This window comes from Tympanuchus pallidicinctus, unplaced genomic scaffold (assembly GCF_026119805.1).
Source record: "Tympanuchus pallidicinctus isolate F22 unplaced genomic scaffold, pur_lepc_1.0 scaffold3, whole genome shotgun sequence".
In the NCBI taxonomy this organism is placed as follows: Eukaryota; Metazoa; Chordata; class Aves; order Galliformes; family Phasianidae; genus Tympanuchus; species Tympanuchus pallidicinctus.
The window spans coordinates 63,957,954-63,978,677 of record NW_026294747.1 but is presented as its reverse complement, the minus strand read 5'-3'; the positions used below and the strand labels follow the sequence as shown (position 1 = coordinate 63,978,677).

The 20,724-nt window shown below is 44.6% G+C and overlaps 2 protein-coding genes across 5 annotated transcripts in view; both read left to right on the top strand.

The window, feature by feature from the left end:
- Window positions 1-11,022, top strand: part of XIRP1 (xin actin binding repeat containing 1) — a 31,497-nt gene extending 20,475 nt beyond the window's left edge. For all 4 annotated transcript variants that reach the window (XM_052692323.1, XM_052692322.1, XM_052692324.1 and 1 more), the window contains 2 exons: window positions 580-633; window positions 2,332-11,022. In XM_052692323.1, coding sequence (XP_052548283.1) covers window positions 580-633; window positions 2,332-10,047 — 7,770 coding nt within the window. In that variant the 3' untranslated portion in view covers window positions 10,048-11,022. The remainder of the gene's footprint in view (window positions 1-579; window positions 634-2,331) is intronic.
- A 4,266-nt stretch (window positions 11,023-15,288) lies between these two features.
- Window positions 15,289-20,724, top strand: part of LOC128085238 (uncharacterized) — a 36,766-nt gene continuing 31,330 nt past the window's right edge. The window contains exons 1-2 of the mRNA XM_052692326.1: window positions 15,289-15,413; window positions 16,398-17,001. Coding sequence (XP_052548286.1) covers window positions 15,292-15,413; window positions 16,398-17,001 — 726 coding nt within the window. The 5' untranslated portion in view covers window positions 15,289-15,291. The remainder of the gene's footprint in view (window positions 15,414-16,397; window positions 17,002-20,724) is intronic.

Here is a 20,724-nt window from a genome sequence, read left to right as displayed (position 1 = left end):
ATTTCTTCACCAGAATCTGTACTAATTAAAATTTTCTAAGAAATCTGCATTGCTGTGAAGCGTTCAGGTTGGGAAAGAGAAAGAAAAGTCTGAGAAAAATAATCACAGAATCACACACAACCAGAGAATCTGTAGGAGTTGGGAGGGACCTCCAGAGGTCTTCTAGTCCAACCTTCCAGTAATAATTTCAAAACAAATTTTCAATGAATTTTGATTCTTAATGCCATTGCAATATAAATTTGTTTTGTCTTAAAAATACTGGCATACCAACAGAACTATAAGACAAATCAAGCTTTGGAGAAATTAGTGCTTGTTTTGTTTTTTCCCGTGACTCTGAACAAATGTGTTTGGGTTTCTTTTGTCGACTGAGGCTTTTGGAAAAATGTCTGTTCAACCTGGGGTAAGATTGATTTTTCCCAGCTGAGAGCTGTCAGTGAACCAAAAAAAAAACCCACAAAAACAAAACGCCAGTGGTTTCCAGTTCTCTGTAGTAGACACACACACACACATATATATATACAGCTGTCATATGTGTCTGCCTATGCAGTTTGATGCCATTCCTCCCTATGTCTTTTCCAGAGAACTGTGAAGGACAGCCCCACTCAATCTCTCAACAGCCAGAAAACAAGCAAGGTAAGAAATGTTAGAGATAAGAACCCTTATCTAACCAAATATTTGCGGATAGTTGTGGAGTGTGATTGACACACCCACACCAGGCAGTGAGGAGTGCTTCCACACTGAATATAGCTGCCAGCTGCTCAGCCCTTCCCTGTGTTTAGAAGCTTATAGATTAAAAAAAAAAAAAAAAAAAAGAAGCACCTTATTTTTAGAAGTGCATTTGAGATTCGAAGTACGTTGGCTTGTACAAATAATATGCGTTTTACACTTGCTGCCAAATATGCTGGTTTTGGTATTCTGGTTTGTTTAGGTCTGTTTGGTTTGGGGTTTTTTTTTGTTTGTTTTTGCTGTTTGGTTTTTTTTTTCTTACTAATGTTCAGCACTTATTTTTAGCGAGAACGATCTGTGTGTTAACAGAGCAAAATAACATTGCGCGCCATTGCTTTGAGCAACAACTAATAATATTCCAGGCATAACTCTACAGACGTAACTCCAAAGGCATGCCAAGGATCAGCAGATCTGTTTACTGAAAGGAAAGCCCCAGGATTATGGTTCTTTTTAGATAATGATTAAAGGCTTCAAATACCTTCCCTTTGGAAAAAAGCCAATCCAGCGCAGTCCACAGGTATTCAGTTCAGCTGTTCTGTGCTCAAAATTCCCAAGATAAGGAGAAAAATGCTGAAAGTAAAGTTCAAAGGCAGTCAGAACAACCACTGTCCAGCCTGTCATGACTGCGCCTTCTCTTTTCTGCTGTACCTATGTTGCTGAGAAATCCAGTTGAATTCAGTTTGAGTGAGTCTAAATGTAAATTGGGATAGTTCATAGGCCATAGTACTGTGATGTGATGTGGCAGTGATATACTGGCTTTTGGCTCTGTAGCAAGTGAATTGCTCATTTTTACATAACAGCCTAAATGTCAGTGGGTTTGAGGGCACATGAGTTAGCCTCACTCCTGTACAAGTCTTAAATTAAAAAAAAGCTTTATTTAAATCTCTCACTGTGGAACTGTACACCTATTCTCATGCAAGTGATGGTGTGGGGTACATGTGTGAGTCCAATGGGGAATCAGATGTCCTTTCAAAGTCCCCAATCCTGTGCCATGGGCAGCCAATGGCAGTACCGAAAACCCATCATGCTAGCTGCCTACCCAAAATTGGGATGTCCTCACCAGCTCACTTTCACACTTTTATTTGGTTCTCTCTCACCGTTTTTACTCTCAAGATCTCCTCATAAATACTTCATTGGCATTTTCCTGGAGTATAACCTTTGTTTGCAGACTCTTTTCAAGTTCCCTCACTGCCCCACATTTGGAATTAGGAGGCAGAAATTAACTCTTATCTTGCTACTTGATGATAAGCCTTCTTTATGTCATTCTCGTGGTCTGTCTCTCTTGCTGACAGTCCAAATCAGGCCTCTCTTATTCTGTAGCTGGATTGACACCTGAGACTATAGACTAACCATCCCACATGCCTGGATAAGGGGCCTTGATTTAGAACATGTTGCTGTGGAACCAGAGCTAACACCAAGTCCGGAGTGTGTGCAGTGATATGATGCTTTGGAGTGCTGTGTGCTACTGAACTAAAGGTATGGAGCTCAGTATGTGCATGGAGTTCCCTTGTTGGGCTGTCTTTTCTTTTGGCATTCACACTACTAACAGCCAATGGGCTGGGATGTTAAGAGATGATTCTGACCTTCAAAACTGTTTCCCTAAAGATGGCAGAGCCTCAGAAATCATCTAAAGTTGCTGTCAAGAAAATGGAAGACGACTTACCTCCCCCTCCCATCCCTGGCTCAGTCCAAGTCATCGCTCCGGGGAGCCAGGATCCCAACCCACTTCCTGTGCCTCCTCCTAAGCAAGCTTTCTCCAAGTTCTACCAGCAGCGACAAGTAAATGAGCTAAAGAGGCTCTACAGACACATGCATCCTGAGCTCAGGAAGAACTTGGAAGAAGCTGTGACTGAGGACCTGGCAGAAATGCTTAATACTGAAGATCCCAATGCACAGGGATCTGTGAACCTGGATAAAGTTCTTCCCGGTGAGGTTCAGTCCATGCGCTGGATCTTTGAGAACTGGGCACTTGACTCTATTGGGGACCATCAAGCCACAAAGAAGATGATGGAAGACGAGATAATTCCTGGTGGGGATGTGAAAAGTACTTCTCTGAGGTTTGAAAACCAGTCCGTCAATGGGGACTATCTGTCAACAACAGCAAAGTTATCAGAGACAGACCTTGCCAGAGGGGATGTGCATACTGCCCGGTGGCTCTTTGAAACCCAGCCTTTGGACTCGTTAAACAAACTGTACTCAGATGAAACTGAAGTGCAAGAGGCAGTTCTCAAGGAGCCGGTCCAGGGAGGTGATGTGAAAGGTGCCAAAGAACTCTTCGAAGCCCAGTCCTTGGATGCTATAGGACGCTGCTGCTCCGTGGAGGAGAGGAGCATCCTGCAGCTCAAGTCAGAAATCCAGGAGCTGAAAGGTGATGTCAAGAAGACTATCAGACTCTTCCAAACAGAGCCCCTCTGTGCAATTAGGGACAAAACTGGAAACATCCATGAAATCAAGTCTGTTTGCCGAGAAGAAATTCAGAGCAATGCGGTCAGAACAGCTCGCTGGCTGTTTGAGACTCAGCCACTGGATACCATCAACAAGGACACTTCTAAAGTACAAATAATCCGTGGGATCTCATTGGAAGAAATAGGAAGGCCAGATGTCAGTGGAGCAAGGTGGATATTTGAAACTCAGCCTCTGGATGCCATCAGAGAAATTACTGTTGAAGAACAGGATTTTAAAGCTTCAACAGATTTTGTTACAGGGGCAGATGTCAGTAAACAGCGATTACTCTTTGAGACCCAGGCCCTTGATTCTTTGAAAGGAGAAACTTCAGAGAGTGTTGCAGCCAAAGAACAAGTCATTGGAGGTGATGTGAAATCTACACTCTGGCTATTCGAAACTCAACCGATGGAAACCCTGAAGGACAATTTTGAAGTGGGTCATTTGAAAAAAGTAGAGCTTTCAGCAGAGGAGAAAGGAGATGTGAAACAAAGAAAACATGTGTTTGAGACCTGTCCCCTTGGCAGTATCTCCAAGGCATTTGAGGAAGAAGTTTCAGCTGCCAGCACAGAAGAAGTGGTTAAAGGGGATGTGAAATCATTCAAGACTCTATTTGAGACTCTCCCCCTAGATAGCATCAAGGAGGTTGATGCTGAGCCTGTCACCAAGGAAGAGGAGAAGATTCCACCTGGTAATGTCAAAGCTAATCAAATCCTATTTGAAACTACACCCCTCTATGCCATCAAGGATAGCTTTGGCAATTTTCACGAAGTCACATCTGTAAGCAGAGAGCAAGTCATTAGTGGTGACGTCAAGAAGTACAAATGGATGTTCGAAACCAGGCCACTGGACCAGTTTGATGAAAGCACCAAGAAAGTGGATATAATACGGGGGATTACAAAACAGGAGGTGGTGGCTGGTGATGTCAGAACAGCCAAGTGGCTCTTTGAAACTCAACCTATGGATGTCATTCATCACCAAGCCACACAAGGTGAGGAACACCCCTCAGTGAAGAGGGAAATCTCCCAGCGGGGGGATGTGAAGACCTGTAGATGGCTTTTTGAGACCCAGCCCATGCACACCCTATATGAGAAGGCTGAAAAGAAGCAAGAAGAGGATGTCAGTGTGCCCCAAGCTGACGTGAAATCATACACATGGATGTTTGAGACCCAACCCCTGGACTCCCTGAAAGGTCAAGAGGAACAGTATTTGAGAGTCAGTAAAGCATACAGTCAGGATGAATTACAGGGAGTTGATGTCAAAACTGTCCGTCATCTATTTGAGACTGAACCTTTGGGCAGCAGTGTTGTCAGTGAAGCTGACCAAAAGAAAACCCTGCGGTACTCTAGCCGTGTGGAGATACAGTCTGGAGAAGTGTCCAGAGTGAAGGAATTCTTTGAGGCTAAGCCTTTAGATACAACAACAAAACCAACAGTGGTCATCAAGGATGATGGAACGATCGAAGCTGGATCAGTGCACAAATTCACTTGGCTCTTTGAGAATTACCCCATGGACACCCTGAAGGACAGCTCTGAAGGTATCCAGGAAATCCCTCCAGAGAAGGATATCAAGGGTGGAGGTGTTGGAGGCAAAAGGTTCGTATTTGAGACCTACTCCCTTGACCAAATCCATGACAAAGTAGATGAGACAGAGCTCCATAAGATCCAGAAAGATACCATGAGCAAAGCAAACGTCAAGTCCTGCACAATGCTCTTTGAAAGCAAACCCTTATATGCTATCCAGGACAAAGAGGGGGGATATCATGAGGTCACTTCAGTGCAGAAAGAAGAAATCATGAAAGGCGACATGAAAGGTGCACGGTGGTTGTTTGAAACTAAGCCTCTGGATCAGATCAAAAAGGATGAAGAAGTGTTTGTGATTAGGGCTGTCACCCAAGAGGACATCAAGAAAGGAGATGTCCAGGCTGCCCGATGGAGGTTTGAAACAGAGCCTCTTGACTCTTTCCCTGGAGGAAAGATTTCTGTGCCCAGAACAGTAGATGATGTGCAGAAGGGAGATGTTCAGTCCAACAAGCAGCTCTTTGAGTCCCAGCAAGTGGGCCAGAAGAAATATGTAAGGATGGTCAGTGTCAGTGATGTTCAGCGGGGTGATGTGAGGACATCTACCTGGCTTTTTGAAAACCAGCCTGTGGACTCCCTTTATGGGGATGCAGACAGAAGCTCATTTATCAGCACAGTGCAGAGAGAGGACAGCCAGAAAGGAGATGTCAAACGCTGCACCTGGTTGTTTGAAACCCAGCCCATGGACACTCTTAAGGACCCCGAGGTGACAGTCAGTACTGGGACACAAGAACCAATCCCTCGTGCAGATGTGAAAAGCACAACATGGCTCTTTGAGAGTACGCCCTTGGATAAATTCGGTGCTTCTGAATGCAGCAGGGAAGCAGAACTGAAAGAAAGAACTATGAGAGAAACGTTAGAGACACTCTGTACTTGCCAGGCTATTCAGCACGATGGGATCCTCATTGAAGCCAATGATATGGAGAGCGTGAAGATGGTGAAGTACCAGCTCAGTAGCCCAGGTGCTCCAGAAATCCTGAAAGAAGAGATTGTGAGAGGCCATTTACAAGGGATCATGCTGCAACTCCTGCACAGAACCAATGTGGAACCACAGAGTGTGCTGGTGGAGGAGGACAGAGAGGGCAAGATCAAAGTAAGCTCTTTGCAGCTTCTGGACCAGAGTGAAGCTATTAAAGGCAAAGAGGACTTGAGTGGAAATGTAGCTAAGGCTCTCCAGGGCCTCCTTAGTCAAGATGCTTCCATCAAAAAGGGGATGGTCATACAAGAGACAAAGTCAGAATCAGTGAAGATGACCCTCTATTCCCTCCTGTTCCATTCTGTCCAGCAAAAAGTTGTCAAGGGGGATGTGAAGTCAACGATAGGGAACCTGATGGCTTCTTCTCAGGAGCAGAAGGCTACAGTAACTGTTAAGCGTGAGGACAATGAGAAGGGGAACGTCCAGCTTTTTGCAAGCTGCATTGAGAAGGGAGATCTGGACTATCTGAAGAACCTTCAGCAGGAGTCAGAAATACAGTCCCTCATCTCTGCCCAGGCAGAGCAAGGGACAGCTGAAAGTGCCCTGCGGGTTTTGCAGGGGACTAATACACATGTCTTAGAAAACAAAGAACAAGTAGAGAAAGTAATGGCAGAAGCAAAGCCAGGGGCTCTGGAGGGAGCAAAAAAGGTATTTGCATGTGAAAGCACGGGCAAGGAGGGTGCATTAGAGAGAGAGGTTGTGCGTGCTGTGGGTGTGACAGGCACTACTGTGCAATGTCTTGGGAAGCCTCAGAACCTGCCCACAGGGATGGAAAAGGAAGAAATCATGTCAGGGGGACTTAAAGTAACTACAAAGTCAATTCAAAGGGTTGCAGATGTCAGCAAGAATACAGAGAAAGAAGAATCCACCTCTGCACGTCTGAAGGAGCACAAAGCTACAATGCAAGGCATAACCCAGACCAAAGTGACAGCTGAGAGGAGTGAAGTGGTTGGAGAACAGCAGAGTTTGGTGACTGAGCAAGCCAGCCAGAAGCAGTCAGAAGAGAAGGCCCTTGGGAATGATCTTCAGGCTGCAATGCAAAGCCTGAGGCTAGCAACAGCAGAAGCGAGAAACATTCAACATCATGTTCAAAGCAAGCTACAAAGGAACAGGGAGGAAGTCCACACGGCCTGCAGACAGCAGGTAGCTAGTAAGCAGGAGACAAAGACCCTTCAGTCAACCGTACATCAACAAGAGTCTGCATCTACCATGCGGGAGAATGCCAGCACAGCCGTCAGGACCACCACCACTAGAGTCCAGGAGGCATCCCAGACCCACACAAGTGTGTCTCAGAAGAGTATAGCATCACATAAAAAGGTCAGTGCTTCAGAGGAAGTACAGGGAGGACAACTATTGAGCCAGGAAAACCAAGTTGTGCCTAGTAGAGATGTTAGCATTAAGGATGGCCTTTATACTGCCACACCTGTGAAAACCTATATAAACCCTTTCGTTGAGTCTGATTACAAAGAGCGATCAGTGCAAGAAGAAAGAGATGTTATTATCAGAGGGGATGTACAGACAGCTATCAGAGCACTGCAAAGTGCCGCCACAGAACAGCGCCTGGTAGAAAAGGAGGATGTTGTCCGTGGTAATTTAAAAGCCACACTTCAGTCACTGGAAAAGTCTAACGTTAATGTCTCCAAAGGGGATTTTAAAGCTGCTATGATATACAGAAATGCAGGGCAGTCCTATTCTGTGTGTAAAAAGAAAAGTGAGACTCAAGTCGATAATAACCAGACAGCTGTAGTGGCTTCAGGGTCACAAGCTGATAATGACTTTCCTCCTCCTCCCCCAGTTGCTGTGATGAAAGCAGAACATTGTCCACCCTCAACCAAAGCAACAAGAGAAGGTGCTCTTCCATTATTAACCAGCAAAGATGAAGCTCCAGGATGTTTCTCACCACTCCAGACCCCTCTTCCTTCCCTCCCTTCTCTGTCCTGCAAACCCAGTGACCAGAATTCTACAGAAAAGCCCAAGATTCCTCCAAAACCAGAAATCACTGCCCCACCGAGAAAAAAGCCTGTCCCCCCACCAAAACCCGAGCACCTCTTACGTGAGGCATATTCTGCTTCTACAAATAACAGCACAAACAGATCAACAAAATCTGTCCCTCCACCCGTGCCTGCAAAAACTCCAGGCTTGAGGGAAATCAGCAAGCCAAAGCCTCCCCCTGCAGAGCTGAAGTTAAGTTGCACAGAAGTATGTGAACAATCAGACCACAGGGAGAGTCAAGAAAAATATAGCACTTTGGAGTCATCCATGGACAAATCTATTACAGTTCAGGACAAATCTATCACAATTCAGGGCTCTGAGAGAAAGCTGCCTAAATATCCTATCAAAACCCCTCTTCAGCTGGCAGAGGAAAGGTACAAGGCAAGCAAAGGAGGACAAGGCAAGTTTGAACTGGACAGAGCTAAGCCTTCAAAGCCAGTGAAAAATGGAAAGGTTGGATTTGAAGCCAAGCAAGGAATGTTGAATGGGAAAGCAGCAGCTCCAATAAGCTGCTCCCGTGAGGTAGTTCAGAGGCATTCTGAGATGTGTCAACAAGAGGAGAGATTCTCTTCAATGTCATATGCAGCCTCTCCTGGTAGAGCACAGACACCTAAAATGCCAGGACAGACTGAGCCAAGCACCTCCTCTGTGGGCCATGACACTCCTCCAAAGAGAGGAGATGACACTGCAAAAAATGCCTCAACCAAGGTGGAAAGGGAAGGTGTGTATAATGCCTATTCATCATGGGAAAGTCAGAGAGTCATGCAGCAAGTGAATGAAAGGAAACAAACGAGTCATTCAGTGTCCTTCCATCAGCAGCCGAAGAACGCTTCCAAGGAAGAACAACAGGGAAATAGTGAGCAACCAAAACATCCTGATGTGGAGGCAGAGGCACCTGCTCAGGAGAAGCCAGCAGTTATTATGAGAGAAAAATCCAAGAGGGAAACAGAAGATGAACGTCGGAAGAGGCTGTCATTGCACAAAGAGGAGATAATGAAAGGCAACGTCAAAGAGGCTATGGAGATCTTTGAAAATCTCAGAAGACAAGAGGAGCTGCAAGAGATCTTGACTAGGGTGAAGGAGTTTGAAGAGGAAACAAGCAAAGTGGATGTGAAATCGCTGAGGAGCCTTTTTGAGAAGGTCCCTGATTGGATGGTTCGTCAGAAGGCCCTCCAGGCCAAACAACAGGATGGGGCTGTGACACAGGCCAAGGATGACACTGACAGCGTCTCCTCAGTAGAGATGGTTTTTGGGGACCTGGAGAGAGCAAGTGCTGAGATTATCCACCTGAAGGAGCAGACACTTGCCCGACTCTTAGACATTGAGGAGGCTATCAAGAAAGCTCTTTATTCTGTCTCCAGTCTCAAGTCTGAGTCAGACATTGCTGGGCTCTCTGGTCTGTTCAAAGAATCTCTGGGGAGCACCCAGAGCTCTACAAGCAGCAGCAATATCCGCAAAATCAGTATTGTGTCAAGCAAAGCCAGGCAGGAGGAAACCACGGTGGAAACAGGGGAGGCAGCATCAGTGGAAGGTGCAAAGGCGGCAGAAAAGACTGAGGTAACCAAGTCAGAGCTGGAGGTCCCCCGTCAAGTTCATCCTCGTGTCAGTTCTCCCTCTTCACCTTCCTACATCACCATTGAGTCTGCTGCTAGGAAACCAGCAGAGTCACCCAGGACAGCACATTCCCCACGAGACATCCCTTCCCCAGATCGTCCAGACACTCCAGGAAAGAAGGATGCTTTTGCTCAGGAGAGTTCTAACTCCATTAACCATCCATCAGCTGGGTCATCTGGGCATGACACGTCTCCCTTTGAGAAGAGACCGGAGCCCACCCAAACAAATGCTGAGGAGAACTCAGTGAAACAGCACACCCCTGCTAACACCAACAATCAGGTCGATGAGAAAGAGAGGTGCCCTCCAGATGCCTCCAAAGGTAGCTGCCAGTGTGGGGTGAAAGGAGGCTTTCCAGGATATTGCTCCCCAAGCACCCCCAGCCCACAGAACCCACGGAGGCAGAAAAGCATCTTGGAGCTGAAGACAGGGCCCGATGGATCCAAGCTCTATGGAGCTACCCGGACTGTCACAGAGCAGTATGAGGAAATGGACCAGTTTGGAAATAAAATCATCACTTCATCTACCACAGTCACCAAGCAATCTGAGACACAAACATCCTCCACATGTGGTGTGGCCTCACATCCCCAGTATGAAGTATCTGCATCACCCGTGTTCCCAAGTTACCTGAAGAGCCCAAGTGAAAACATCCACAATGGCATTTTCCAGGAGACAGGAGTGGTCTTTGTCACCTTTGGTAACTCCAGGCTAAAGAAATAGGAGGTCCTGAAGAGCAAGAGAGAACTATATAAAAAAGTCTGCAATAAAAAAATTCTCCTCGTTTATCTACATTATACACAGGGAATCAGCTACACCCTAAAGACTTCTCAGGGTCTTCGTCTTGGTGTTCTTGTACAGACAGGACAAATGCAATCTGCCTCGACAACTGCCCTCACCTGAACAACTCAGCAGACTTGGTGCTGCACCACAACCCAGAGCCCTGGCACTGCCAGAAGCACTGCCAGAAGGGAAACATCCATCCATGGTCATCTTGGGCAGTTTCTTCTCCAACAGTATAATTTAGGGCATGGGAAGGGCTACGTTAGGCTTCTCTGAACTGATCGACAAGGAAAGATAGATAGAATCAGTTCAAGAAGAGATCAATCTGGTCACTGGCAAACAAACACTTGGTATTATCTTTTGTATTTAATTTCAGTACAGAGTTGCCAGGAAGGGCATCGTAAACACATAAATATGTATAAATACACATACTGACATTGATGGGTGGGCTAGATGGTTTTTTTCTTAGACAATAAATTAAAAAGTTCAAATGGCTGACACTGTTATTGGTGGGGGAGGAATTTAACAGAGTACCTTTCCTAGAACTACTTGATGCTATTGAAAATTGTTACATCAAACCCCACAGCTATTATCAGTGCTGTTTCTCCAAAGAAAGATTTAAAGAAAGATGCTCCAGGTGAGAAAGAATGGTTGTTGCTTTCCTTTATTTTCAGAATTGTTATTTATTATTCGATATACACAAAAAAAACCTTATTTTAGATTTTCCATGCTTTCATACCTGTTTACTGTTTAAGTTCATTTTGCAATCTTGTAAAGCAATTTTCTTTGTATTGTGACTTTGTTTTGTACATTCACAACTCATGATTTTAGATTTTTTTGTGGCTTTTTTTTTTTTTTTTTTTTTTAACTTTTATTGCTGCATTCATCTGAAGGTAAACATTACCTCTAAAAATACTTTGGTCTGGTTGGCTTTCTTTTGTTGAGTGCTAGATTACTTTCAAAGTCCCCTGAAATTAACCACTTAAACGAGCCAGTCGAATCGCACAGTAAGGCCATTCCAAATCACTAAACCTAAGCCACAAATCTACGTCTTCTTTACAATGTGGGTGGACTATCAGCTCCATGGCAGGCAGTTTCTATATTCCCATCTAAAAACTGAGTTGAGAGCAATATAAAACACACCACCCCAATCCAGGAGCATAGTTGAGTTGACATTGGGTACGATGTACAACCCAATAAGTGCTTTCCCACACTGACGACTGACAACAGTTTCAGAGTGTACCTCTTCATATCACTCAGCTCATAGCTATGTTTTTAAACAGCAGATATTATCTCATGCCATATCTTGCTCAGGTAGGTAGATTAAAGCTAAGTAATCTAGGGCCCCTTCAACCTCCATGAAAATCATGGAAAATGTTGTATGAATAAATAATACCTCTCTGTTGATGCTTTAGCATTGGTAACTGAAGGAAATAAGAAAGATTTATCATCGTTCTCATAGAGTCTGGATCTGAGAGCAACAGACCTTGAATGGAAGTGGCTGATGACATATTCCTAACATGTTCCTGGTAGTTTTGTCAGAAAATTCTTAGCCCACAGAAACATTCCTGAGAATAATAACAAAAAATAGCTGTGATCTGTAGAATTCCTGCTTTCCTCCAAGAATGTAGGCATATACCTACAGCACTTTGATGTGCTTCTAGGACCCCAAAAGCTGGAAAGTAGCATAAGCTGAAAGAAAACTAAGAATGTGGTTTTCAGTTCCACCAAAGAGTACAACAAAGTTTGAGGTAAAAGAGCAGATCATCATAAACTGAATGTAACTGGTTTCAGGAAACCAGACCAAATAACTGCTTAGACCTTCCCAATTGTTTTAGTGGGATCACTAATAGAAATGGCAGAATCAGCAATTCAGAGGTTCTCCTGAATTTTTTCCAACATAACCATCTTATATTTGCTTGCTTCTAGCCTTAGCTTGTCTCAGGATGCCAGTACCAGGTTTGCTTCATTTCTCTTTACAACGCTTCTACTAAGTTGCAAACAGGTTCCTTGGGCAAAGAAAGTGATTCCACAGGAACTCAAATAAACCCAAATATCCTGCACTGCCAGTGCTTAAAAATAGTGATTTTACTGTTTGTACTTCAGGATTTTCAGTGTTTCTAAATGTCCAGTGAGCCATTTAAGAGGCTGAGCTCATTTGGGATGTATTTCTTTCATGGTATTTTCATTAGCCAGGATATCATGAGGACACAGATGCTGCATTATTTCAGTATCATACATGGCTTCTTGAACTCCTGAAAGAGTTGGAGAAAAAACAAATGCAGAGATTTGAAACTCAAGTGCGAGCTGAAGCTGCAAGCTCCATTCTTCAGACCTTGCAATAATATAAGAGTACATACAAACTTCCGAATCCCAAATGATTTGTCATAGTTTTCTAGGATTTTTGGATACAAGACATGATATTGTTCACCAGTCTTTATCCTAGTGAATCACTGCATTCTCACACACTGTAGGGTAGATATTTTCAAGAGCAAATTCACTGGGAAAGCTACTTGTACCAGCAGACAGGGGACAGATGATCTTGCCTTGATTATAACTCCTTGAGTGGTCACAGGAGAAATTCATCTGCAGATCCAGTTCTCCTGAAGCAGTAACCATGAAACATGCTACATTTGAAGTGCCTCCATCAAGTATGACCTGTCCCAAGTCTATTTCAGCCACATGTCCCTGTTAAGATGCTTAATCTTAGATATGAAAGCTTTGAGCTGGCTGTCTTCTCCATCCATTGATAACACAATGCATGATACAGCATTTTCAGGCTAATCTTCCCTACCTTAAAAACTTTTATGCACCTAGAAAGTGAACAAGCAAACAGCAGATGATAAGGCATATGCCAGCTGCAACCTTTAGTACAGCAGTAATCAGCAGTGCACTGAAGGAGCCTTCCAACAACACTCTATAAATGTTTTCAAAGAAATCTTAACATAATTTCCTTGCCCGCAGTGCCATTTGATGGCTGCTAATCACCTCTGTGTCTTTCAAAACGTTAGAAATGCTTATTCCCAGAGATGGTAAAAATACCTCTGAAAGACTAAATCTATTTGTCATGCATCATCAGAGTGAGCATTTAACATACACCCTGGTGCTACCCCTATAAAAGATAGAGCCCGCATCCCCTAGAAAAGATTACCCCAACTCGGAACTCACTTCAGAAGCACATATATTCATTCCAAAAAAAAAAAAGAGTAGAGAGATACTGTTTGTTTGCTAAACAGCTGTTTCCTTCCTCGGTCACAATTAAAGGAAAGTGTTTTTCTTATACAGCAGAATCACATCAGTAGTTTATTTTCTGTCAAAATAAAAACTTTGTTTTGTCTGAGAGCTTCATCACTGCCAAAGAAAATGCCTGCAGGAGTACCAAGAGATACCATGATCCATACCACAGAATAAATCAAAGTAAGTGCATACAAAGTCAATCCAGTGATAGAGATTTATTATGGCCAGGAGTGGCATTTTGCTCCATTATAACAAATGATGCTGTGTTTGTGCAGCTGCCCATCACCTTTCACCATTCTTTGTCAAATAGCCTGCTCATTTCCTCTAGTTAGCCAACATCTATGCCAAAGATGCAGAACTTCAATAATGTGGTTTCTGCAACCATTTTCCACTTGGAGGATCTAGCTCTTATCTTTGCACGAAAGTGTATCTCAGCTTCAGCTTCACCAGAGCTACTCTCCCATTGGCATCAGCCCAGTTCTGTAGTCACATTGGTAAAAGTCATCTTGCCTAACTGACTATTCCTGTCCAGCTACATGAACCTGGTTTAGGGTAGATATATCACCTACTTTCCCTTACCTGAATGTCCACTGTGTATACTGAGAGTTTAGACAACCATTACATGCATACATACTTACAGGACTATGCTATCCTCTCTGCAGAGGACTTTGAAAAGCAGAGCTGTGTTGAGATCACTGAAGACTGCAGGGAAGATGGGGCTTTTGTTTGGATACATCCATCTAGACACAGGGAAGAAAACCAGAGAACATTAAACTCTTCTCAGAAGCGTTGTCATAGAGAAACAAATAGGACTTGACATTACTGATATGTTCAGCCAAAAAAAAGAAAGGTAATTAAATTATTTGCACAAACACCAGGTGTCTGCTGCAAATTAAAGGTTCCAGTTCCCTTGTCAACTCATCTTGAGACACACCATATATTTCTGATGCAGAAATATCTAACATGCTTCCTCTTCTCAAATCTAAAATCTGGCCATCAGCCTGCACCACGTAACAGCCAAACTTAAACTTGTCTATTCTCTGAGCTGACAATGCAGAAACTCAGGATGAGCACATGCTGAATGAAAAGTCAGAGGAGTAAGAGAACACCAGTAAAACCCTATCAAATCAAACTGTGGCAAAACAGAACCAAGAAAAAGGCAGAGGGAGCCTTGTATGAGGTAATATCTGTACCTGGAGCACTGACCTAATTAGAGTTACAATAAAATCAGATGCATTTCTGCTTTGCACCACAGCAAAATGCAGGCACAGAGATAATTACAATGCTGCCAGCAGCCTCTGGCCATGCAGGAAGCCTGGAGCTATTTTTGCAGATAGGCTGATATCCATGCTTCTTAATTCCCTTTCTCCCTCCATTAATAAAATAGCTGATGTTGTCAATGCTTTCCAGAGAGATTCCTTGGGCTCTTTACATAAAGTGGTGTTTCAGTCATCAGGTCATGGCAGAAAATACATGCACAAGTCAACATATGGGAGTAAACCACATGGCTTACGGAGCAGCTGGAGCTTTAACACTGAGACCTGTGATCTTTTTAGGGTTTGGATTATGTCGTTCATGTGAGCAGTTGATTTCAGGAGCTGCCCATCCGGAATTTTAAGTCAGAGCCTCTCAAAAGTATTTCTTAGCTCACTCAGTCTTTTAAATGACTCAGTTTGGTGAACCATTTTCTCCAGATCAAATCAATCACTTCTCTCATGAGTGTTCCAAGGATATCTTGTATTTTTGTCCCAGCTGAACTTTAATGCTGACCTAGCCGAGATTACTAGTGAATTAGGTCAGCCAGAAGCCTGAACTCTCCCAACAAATATCTAAAAAACATCAAGAAAATCCAACACAAGCAGCAGATTCTGCAAATCAGCTTGCACATGTATTTCCAAGTGGTCACCATTTCTAGTTATTTAACTTCAGTTTCTCCTTCTTCAGCCCATGTCGAAGGAGGTGTGTGTCTTTTGCCACCAGCCTGTCTACTCTATGGAGTGTGTTTTCCCAGACAAAGTCTGTTTACACCACTCATGCTTCTGCTGCAAAATCTGTGGGAAGAAACTGAGGTGAGTTGTAGGACCCCAGATACATTTGCTTTTAAGACAGGTCCAAGCACTTTGCCTCAGAATGGCCCAGTGGTCATTCAAACAGGATAGGCTCAAGGTAACAGGGAAGAGCAGAGGCTGTCCTAAATGCAATTTGCTCTTCCATCCCTAGAGTCTACTTGTAGATACCTGCAGACCAAGAATCTGTATGATGTTAACAAGGGGGAGATGAAAAATATGAAATAATTTAAATTTAGAAATGCTGATATGGATTTTAATTGTCAGAGTAAGTCTGAGTGCCTCACCTGTTCATAGAGTCGGGTAGGTTGGAAGGAAACTTGGAAGCCTCCACCCAGTCCCTTGCAGGTCCAAGGAGGAATGTTGCTCAGGACCTCATCCAGGAGAGGTGTGTACGGTTCCAAGGTCAGAGATTCCATAGCCTTCCAGTCGCGGCCTCTCTTTCAAGATGTGATCAGAAGCAAAAATGTTCTTTTCCTATATCTAATCACGATATCCCATGTTTACAGCTTGTTCTTATTGCTACTTGTTCTCCACACCTCCAAGAACAATACAAGTCTGTCTTCTCTATAACCTCCCACAAGACAAACACACAGAACAATGAGATCCTGCCCTTAACCTTCTTCTTATAAGGCTTTTCTAAGCCAGCTCTCAGCCTCTGGCACTTCAGGGCCATGCTGTCCACACAAAGTGAAAGATGAAGTCCTGTTTTCAAGCCTGGCACATAAAGGGATCTCATATAACCTGGCCTACAGCTCCTTGAAGTGCCACAAGGAAATGTATAATTTTTCATGTGTTTTAGATTTTGAAAGAAAAATCAAACATATCCTTAGCAGACAGTACTATTGAAAGGTGCCTTTCTTCAAACCCCCCTTTTCCCCAGCAGTTTCCATTGAAAGCCAACTCTACAGAGAACCTATCCATCATTGCTGTTCATGCTTCCCTCCTGCACAACCTCTAACAGCTATGCCAATGTGTGTTTTCCAGCTTGCACAATTATGCTGCCTTCCACGGGGTGTTCTACTGCCAAATCCACTACAAGCAGATGGCCAAAAGCAGAAGGGAGAGAGAAAGGCTGGAGCAACAACCAGGGGATGATCAGATGCAGCAAGCAGCAGTGGTAGGCAGAGGAGCACAGCCTCTGGACTGCTATAGCAGAGCTGAAAATGAGACCAAAGCAAGAAGGAAACCCACACCCTTCAATGTGCCATGCAGGTTGCAGCTGGCTGAGCAAAGGCAAGAGCTGAACAGCAGGCCTGTGTTCTTAGGGAACAAGCTCAGAAGCTGCTGGCCACCTTCAGAAACAGATGGAAAAGCTAGAAAGGGAACGTGTTCCTGGAAAAAGCCTGTGTTGAGCTGGCAAAGCCACCAGGCTGCGGGCAACGAGGTGGACAGGATGGTGCTCCTGATTCAGGAGAGAAAAACAGCCACAGAGGCAGCCGTGAAGGAGAGAAGCTTTCTACCTGGTGTCACCTATACTGAGCAAAGAGAGCAAATGGGCTCCTGGCCTAAGCCCAGAGAGCAGAGAGATGGTAAGAAGGCACTGGCGCCTCGGGCTGGGGATGTAGGCAATGGTAAGCGAGGGGGCCAGGTGTCCCAGCCACTCGCTGCGTCCCAGCAGAGCAAGCTCCAGCTGAAGAGAGGGTCAGGCTCAGCCTCCTCCCCTGTGCTCCTGGAACCTGCTAAACCTCTGCCTCGTGGCTTGCTCAGTTCCCACCAAGCTGCATCTCAGGGCGCTAAACCCAGCAGCTGCATGTTCCTAGGGGACAAAAGGGGCTGTGTCCTGCCCACAGCAGAGCTCCCAGAGGCAGAAAATGAAGCCTATGTGTCCTTCTCAGCCAGCACAACCAGTGAAGGAGACACGAGGCCTGCAATGACATATGACAAACGTAAATGGACCACTGCCATTGCAGGAGACAAGCAACATCTTGGAGAGGGAGTGAACAACCCACAGCCTGCACATGTGCCACAAAGTCTTGAAACCAGAAACAACACAAAGAATATGAAGCAAAAATACAGAGATGAGGGCACTGATCCCCCTGAACTCAAAGCTAAACACCAAGCCTCCCACATCCCTGATGAGCCAGGGACCCCCAGTGCAGCACCCAGCTCCCCAGAGCCAGGAGGGCTGAGTGCATCACCTGACATAGCTGAGCTGCTGAGTGAAACACCAAAGATAAAAGCTGATGAGCTCCCTAGGAAGCAGGCAACAGTCATTCAGGAGGAGAACGTGCAGCCATCCAGCGTGAGTCATTTGGCTGGAGAAGTGAGCACAGGGGCAGAATTTGAGAAGACAAGCAAAACGAAAGAAGTAAATCCATCAGGATTTCCAGAAGAACCCAGTCCTGATCACACAGCTCAGGAGAACAAACCAGAAAACAACAGAATCTCTGCACTTGGTTTGCCAGAGGTGACAGATGACCACAATATGCCCCATCTACAAGAAACAGAACCTCAGGCCATGTATGGCCAACTGGTAACTAACCCACATAGCAGTATTCTGGAACATGATGTAAAGCAGGAGAGTGCTGGAAGCTGCTCAGATACCACTGAGGGCAAGGAGACCGATGTCCTGTTGTTGGCTCCTGGTACAAGCATTTCAGGTGATGACAAACGCCTGAGAACTGAACTCAGTGTCTATGACCACCCAGCTGTTGGCAAGCAGGTTCAGCAGCCACAGGACAGATGTTGTCCATTTCTCTTGTCAGCACAGGAAAATCAGAAAGAAGATGCAATGAGCTTTGAAGGTGGAAGAAACCCTTTTAATCCTCCTCCAGAGCTTACGTCTGCAGTTGATTACAGCCCAAAAAATCTGAGTAGGGATGGAAATCCACATGTTGGGCATACACGTGAAAGTCAGAACTTACTGAGTTTGGATGTCCAGAACACAATGGTAGAGGATGGGATTTCTTCTTCATCAAGTAATTTAGGAAAGTTACCCAAGAAAGTTGGGATTCAACTAGGCAACATGGATTTTCAAGACGACAATAATGTTTTCATATCTGCAGAAAACGAAAGACAAGATTTTCCCCAAACAGTCATCCCAAATTTAGATTGGCAAAATCCACAGACAGAAACTCCACCTTGCTTTGATCCAAATCCCTCCACACTGGGTCAGGAAATCCTAGCAGAAACAAACGCTCCACTGGTAGCATGGGACACCTCCAGCCTCTTGTTCCTTGCTGGACAGGATGAGGTTGTTACCGGACACCCAGGAGGGAGCCAGAGCTGTCCACCCCTGCAGCACTTTGGTGCACAGTCCCAGGCTCCCAGAGATGCTGAGGGTGCGTTTGGATTGGGTCCTAGTGCTGAAGGCCCAACAAACAAATACCTCCCCGTGCAGGAAGGCAGCATTCCCCCATGCTACCTGTTCACCAGCCATGCTTCTGACAATCAGAATCTCTTTGATCCGTTAAATGGTGTTTCAGACCAACCTGGCCAGGAGGCTCATGCACAAATAGGAAAAAGCAGAGAAATATCAGAAGCTGAAGAAGTTCTGGAAAATCTCTCCCCTGCAGACCCAAATGTGTCCAATGATGGCCTTTTCAAACAGGAGTTCTTCATATAGCTGGGGGGAAAAAAAGAAGAAGGGCTCAGAAATCTGCCACCCTTCTGGCACTGGGTGAATTCAGTTGTGCATTGGCTGATTTATTAGCATCTTAAAATTAGCTAAATTTAAGATCTCTCACCTGATCGTGGCGGATCAATACTCAGTTCCCCAAAAAAAGAAAGAGCATCATAAAGTCTGGCTTCACTGTGAGAAACCTGCAAGGGGAGAGTCATACCTGCAGTGGGACCAGCACCTCCATCTACTGCAAGGCTTCCTCTGATGATGACTGCATGGCCACTGTCTACAGCAGTGAGCAACGAGCTCATCCAGATCCTGAAACTGCCAAGACAAGAAAGCTGTTATCAGGAAGGAACTGACTCCTTGGCCATAAGTGCAAAAAGAAAACAAATGTGTAAAGGCAGAGGTGAGGAGGGCAGGGTGGATATTTGGCTCGAAATCAGGTCTTTGCAATAATAGTGCTTCCACATAAATACGATGTCTAAGCCCTCCCGGAGTTAAAGGAGGGTTAGTAAGTACTGTCAGTGTGGTTTGGAGGAAGATCCTGTTCACAACGAACGACTGTGTTCAAAATGCCTCAGAACTCCAGTGAGTTTATTGATTGATCTCTTCTGATTACAGCGCAACCCTAGATATCTATTTCACATAGAGACAACTATATTTAGACACCTAGAGCCGAATAAATGCCATATATGCACTCTTTGATAACAATGTCTCACTCCCTCATGATATTTTCCCTTTGTTAGACTACAAAATTACTTCACAGGGGAGCTTACCATTGTTATACTCATTTTATGATGGTAGGTAAAGGTAAGCAAATGACCTTGCCAAGGTCACTCAGTCTGAAGGCAGAGGAGGAGAGGGAATCCAGGCCTCTTGTGGCATTCATTGCAGCATCGCTACCTCTGCCATCCCTATGTGGTTTCCTCTCAACCCCCCTAGATGCCCACTGCTGCCTCAGCATGAATACTACAGGAACTAGCAATTACACTAATGATAAAGAAGCTCATCAGAAACCTTAGAAAGCAAAAGTAAGAACATACAGATTGTGAAAATGTTTGTGTACGTGATCTATTGCAGTAAGAGGGTTTATGGCTGGACTAGATGATCTTAGTGCTTTTTCCAACCTTAATGATTGAGTGATTCTATGATTCGGTGTAGTGCATCACTTATTCAACTTTCATGTTATGTGATGTGTTAATCATGTCCATTAAATATATATATATATATATATATGTCCCGCCATGACAGAGATGAAATATACACCGGCTCAGTCAGATCTATTGATGGAATAAAATTGCTTAATGACTGCATCTGCTGTATAACTGAATTCATTGCTTATGCAGAGAGACATGAGTATGAATCCAAGGGAAAGGGAGATGTCCCTGAGAGCTGCATGATTCATTACATGCTGAAATTGGGATGGGCAAGTGCCTTGGGACAAAGTTTGAGGGAGCTGGGAGAAGATCTAGGAGACCTCATTGCAACCTTCCAGTACTTAAAAGGAGCTTATAATGAGGAGGAGGCTGACTCCTTGCACGGTCTGATAGTGATAGGACAAGGGAAAATGGTTTTAAACAACAGAGGGAAGAGAGCTGTGGGTGCCCCATCCCTGGAGGTGCACAAGGCCAGGTCAAACAGGGCCCTGGGCAGCACGACCTGGTGGAGGGTTGCCAGCCCATGGCAGGGGGTTGGAAATAGATGGTGTTTAAGGTCCATCCCAAAACAAGTTTTTCTATGTGATGA